The sequence below is a fragment of the Blennius ocellaris genome (assembly GCF_963422515.1).
Source record: "Blennius ocellaris genome assembly, chromosome: 17".
Classification (NCBI taxonomy): Eukaryota; Metazoa; Chordata; class Actinopteri; order Blenniiformes; family Blenniidae; genus Blennius; species Blennius ocellaris.
This window is the reverse complement of record NC_137666.1, coordinates 22,612,965-22,618,006: the sequence shown is the minus strand read 5'-3', so window position 1 is coordinate 22,618,006 and position 5,042 is coordinate 22,612,965. Positions and strand designations below refer to the sequence as shown.

General features: G+C 53.7%; 1 protein-coding gene across 1 annotated transcript; it reads right to left on the bottom strand.

Annotated features, from left to right (window-relative positions):
• Positions 1 to 680: 680 nt before the first annotated feature.
• On the bottom strand, positions 681 to 4,138 carry klf11b (Kruppel like factor 11b). Its single transcript, XM_080512728.1, has 4 exons — positions 3,953 to 4,138; positions 3,163 to 3,414; positions 1,810 to 2,719; positions 681 to 1,428 (listed from the first exon to the last, which is right to left on the bottom strand). The coding sequence occupies exons 1-4, from the start codon at positions 3,989 to 3,991 to the stop codon at positions 1,127 to 1,129; spliced, it is 1,503 nt and encodes a 500-aa protein (XP_080368854.1). The 5' UTR covers positions 3,992 to 4,138; the 3' UTR covers positions 681 to 1,126.
• Between the last annotated feature and the right edge of the window lie 904 nt (positions 4,139 to 5,042).

The window sequence follows — 5,042 nt, the reverse complement described above, 5'->3', positions numbered from 1 at the left end:
TATAACCACCCCCCAAAAGCTTTTAGAACAACCCCCCCAAAAAGCTTTTAGAACTACCCCCAAAAGCTTTTAGAACTACCCCATCCAAAAGCTTTTAGAACTACCCCCCCAAAAGCTTTTATTACTACCCCCCAAAAGCTTTTAGAACTACCCCCAAAAGCTTTTAGAACTACCCCCCCAAAAAGCTTTTAGAACTACCCCCCCAAAAGCTTTTAGAACTACCCCAAAAAGTCCTTCTGCAGGCAGGAAGCTTCTCACAAGTGAGTCAGCGTGTGGAGGAACAGGAGGTGGAGGAGGGAGGTGTGACGCACACCGGATGTGGGCAGACTCACCCTACAGTGAACACACTACACCTCCACCTCCACCCCACTACACCTTCAAAACACTCCACCTCCACCCCACTACACCTTCATAACACTCCACCTCCACCTCCATCACTACACCTCCACCCCACTACACCTTCATCACACTACACCTCCATCACTGCACCTCCACCCCACTACACCTCCATCACTACACCTTCATCTTCATCACACTACACCTCCACCCTACTAAACCTTTACCTCCATCACTACACCTCCACCTCCTCCCCACTACACCTTCATCTTCATCACACTACACCTCCTCCCCTTGCAGATACAGGGAAAGTCATGAAATGAAGAAAGACTCATGGTTTCTTATATCAAATATGTATTAAATAATATGAAAAGTTAGCAACATACAATCAAGGTATGATCATAGTACTGATGATTAATACTCATATTTACATGGTTTTTCCCTACGTACGACATGAATGTTTTATCATAGTACAACCAACAATACATTCACAGACACTGTATAGGTCAGCATCAACACAAAGTAAAGGTGTAGAAGAGATGGAGGAGGTGAAATGTATAAGACAAACTTCATACAAAGGCTTTGGCAAGTGTGCATACATATTCTCAGTTATATAAAGGTAAACAAGAATCTTGAAGAGAAAGTACATGTACAAATGAGCAGTAGAGCAGGAAACAGTCCAGTGCATGTTGGAACATTCCCATGATTCAAAGGGCAGCAGCCGTCTGTGCTTGGCTGCTCCCTGCGTCCCTCTGGGGTCCTGGGAGTGGGGGGGGGGGGGGGTCCTGGTCTACTGGGACCCGGCCGGTACCAGCATGCTGATGGTGGCGATGCCAGCTTTGGGGGGCAGCGCCTTCCCAGCAGCCACTCTGTTCAAGCAGCGGGCGTCGGCCTGCCAGGAGGGAACCTTCTTGGTGGTCATGTGACGGCGGGCGTGTTTGGTGAGGTGGTCGCTGCGCATGAAGCGCCGCTCGCACACCGGACACACGAACTTCTTCTCCCCGGTGTGGGTGCGGCGGTGGCGGGACAGCTCGTCGGACCGGGCGAACCTCTTGTCACAGCCGTCCCAGCTGCAGCTGAACGGCTTCTCACCTGGGGGGCGGAGAAGAAGCATGGTCACGCTCTGACACAGCCCATGAGCAACCTGTCCCCTTACACAACATGAGGTCAAACGCTCCACCGCCCGGAAGCAACACCGGAGTGTCCTCCCCTCCCCGGGGGGTCTCAACCCTCACCTGTGTGTGTCCTCCCCTCCCCGGGGAGTCTCCACCCTCACCTATGTGCCCTCCCCCTCCCCAGGGGGTCTGGACCCTCACCTGTGTGCCCTCCCCCTCCCCGGGGGGGTCTCCACCCTCACCTGTGTGCTCTCCCCTCCCCGGGGGTCTGGACCCTCACCTGTGTGTCCTCCCCTCCCCAGGGGGTCTCCACCCTCACCCGTGTGCCCTCCCCTCCCCGGGGGGGTCTGGACCTCACCTGTGTGTGTGCGGAGGTGGGCCTTCAGGTGCGAGCTCTTGAAGTAGGTCTTCCTGCAGCCGGGGAAGTTGCACACGTAGTTTCTCCTGCGGGAAAAGTCCATCTTGGTGGCGGGGGCGCCCCCGCTCTGCCCCGCCGGCACGAAGACCGGGGCGGGGGCCAGGGGCAGCAGCTTGGTGTTGCCCAGGGTCATGACAGTCTGAGGGCAGTGGGGGGTCTGGGACACGGGGGGCTGAGGGAGGACCAGCATCACGGTGCCCTGGGCCACCGCAGAGCCCACGATCAGGGACTGCTGGACGGGGGCGGCGCCCCCGGGGGAGGGCTGGGGGAGGAGGGGGGTGGTGGAGGTCCGGAGCCCAGGAGGGGCCGTCTGAACGGCGCTGGGGATGAAGGCTGAGAGGATTCCTGATTGGCTGCTGACGGGGAACATCTGGCAGATGATTTGAGGACTGGTGGCTGGAGGGGGGGACAGGGTGGTGGGGGCGCGAGTGGGGGGGCTGCTGACAGGACGGGGGGTGGGGACACTGTCCAAACGGGGTTTGGAGGGACTGGCGAGCGGCTCTGTGTTTGACGGTGTAGTGGAGGAGGGAGGGGAGGGAGGGAGGGGAGGGGGGGTCGTCTGGACCCCCCTGGCAGTGCAGTGCTGCCGACACCTCCCCGGAGCTACCGGGTCTCTGGGTCTCTCTGGACTGGGGGCCGCTGGAATGTGGTGTTGGCAGAGGCCGGTGTCTGCGGTGTGGCGGATGACGCTGGTGGCCATGGCTCTGCAGGGGGGGGGCGGCGGGGAGGGGGGGGTCTTCTCAGCAACGGGGGCCACAGCAGGCTGCTGGAGGCCGGACCCACAGCTGGACTGGAGCGGAGCACTGGAGGACGTGTCCACAGAGCTGGGACTGTGGGGGGGGGTCATGCACTGCAAAGACACCAGGACAGCATTAACCTCACATGGTCTGTGGTGGGTGACCAGGAATCCTGGTGAACAGGTACAGACGTGACCAGCACTCTGCTATAACCAACACTTTAACTCTGTTACCAACGGTTCTATCACCTCGAGATAGATAGATAGATAGATAGATAGATAGATAGAGATAGATAGATGCAATCTGGTACATACAAATATTATAAAATACAACAGAATGAAATAAAGGTAAAAAATAAAAACATCTGGGTCTAAGACATAAAGTAAAACACAGAACAGAACTTGGCCACTTAGAAATAAACAGGAGATAAAAGTAAGATAGATAAATAGACACTAGAGGCGTTCAGACTAGTTTCCTGATGAAACAAGTTCCCCCTGGTTCTAGACTGGTCCTAGACTGGTTCTAGGTGTCGTGCAGGTCATGACCCGGGTCTCACCAGGGAGGACAGGGAGACGAAGTCCTTGGAGGGCTCTGGGGGTTCTGGAGGCAGCAGGGAGTCGCAGGAGTCCGAGGCGGGGGTGAGGGGCCGGGGCTTGCTGCTGAGGAACAGCGCCTGGCCCCAGGAGCTCATGCAGACCAGGGCCTCGGCCGCCTCCAGGTCGGTGTACTCCAGACCCCCGGGGCCCCACTGCTCGCTGTCACACCTCCTCCTCTTCACCTGGGGGCCTCCCCGGTCCGGACCGGCGGCCTGGGGGCCAACACACTGATTCAGTCTCTTTCATAACCACGTTGAGTCAGCACACATTCCGTTTCCACTGATCAGTGTGTGTGTGTGTGTGTGGGTGGGTGGTGCTGGTGGAGCTGCACCGCCTCTGGCCCGCTGCCAGGACCCTCCCCTTCCCAAATATAGCCTGAACAGTGACGTGCAGCGGCCGCAGCCACGTGAAGCCCCACACAGCGGCTCCCATCAGGAAGTGACCGATTCACGGTTCTTATCCAGTTTTCATGTCAACAAAGAGCGGAACCGGGAAACCAGTACCGCTGCTCGGTAAACACACTGTGAATAACATCTAACTGGGACCCCGGTACACAAGAATAAACTGGACAAAAATGACAATTCTTACTTTATATGTAGACATTAATTTAAAAAAAGACAAAGCGACATGAAATCAACAACTGAAGTGTTGACATGTGTTTTTTTTCGGCTTCGACACTGTAACGGCACACAAACCAGTGAATGTCGGAAAAAGGAAATATTCCGAGCGGCTGAATAAAACGAGTCTCACCGCGTGTGAGTCCATTTGTGTGAAATTCCGCGATGGCATTGGTGTTAGAAGAGAAGTCGTGGATGTCACGTTGTTGTTGTGAAGCCAGAGTGAAGAACAAAGAGACGACGGCTGCCAGCGCTGCTGCTGCTGCTGCTGCTGCTGCTGCTCGGCTCGGCGGAGGTCGTCTCTGCTCGGACTGCCTCCCTTTTCTCTCTCAGCTGTGTGAGTAAAACATGGGGAGGAGAGGGGGGCGAGAAAAAAAAAGGAAAACAAAACTCACAACACGCACCGGCGGGGTGGCAACACCCAGCCAATCAGCGGCCAGCGTGCGCGGAGCGGCTGCCAATCGGAGGGGAGGGAACGCGTGAACAGTGCGTGCTTGGAGGCCGGTTGGAGGAAAGAGGGTGCGTGGCCGTTGGGGGGCGTGGCCAGGGGAGTCAGCAGTGTCAGGGTAAACCCGATGAACCGCCATCCGCTAAAGTAGGCAAAAGGTCGATCCAGTCTATGCTGCCTTCACGGACTGTGGGAAGAACCAGCGGGGAAACACCTGATCTCATACTTTCTGCTTCTTTGTCCCGTTTTCCCGCTTTTATCATCATCTCCTTTAATTTATCCCAGAGATGTAACAGTCATGTTGCTTCCACTGCATTCTGGTGTTGACTGAGCTGGATTAGGTAAATAAACTACGAATAATGACAACTCCAAGTGTTTTCATCTTATATAATAGAATAGAATAGAATAGAATAGAATAGAATATCATATCATATCATATCATATCATATCATATCATATCATATCATATCATATCATATAATGTAATCTAATATAATATAACGTAATATAATATAATATAATATAGTACACTTCAGTACAGTACAGTACAGTACAATACAGTACAATACAATACAATACAATAGAAATACTTCATCCCAGAAGGAAATACATTTAGGACTGTTGTACAGTGATGCAGTGGTTTATGACTTTTGTCTCACAGCAAAAAGGTCAGAATTCAAATACTGGCCTTGGCCTTTCTATGTGAAGTTTGTACTTTCTTCCTGTGTGGTACAAGTACATTATTACTGAAAAAAAATACATTTAGTTTTTTACA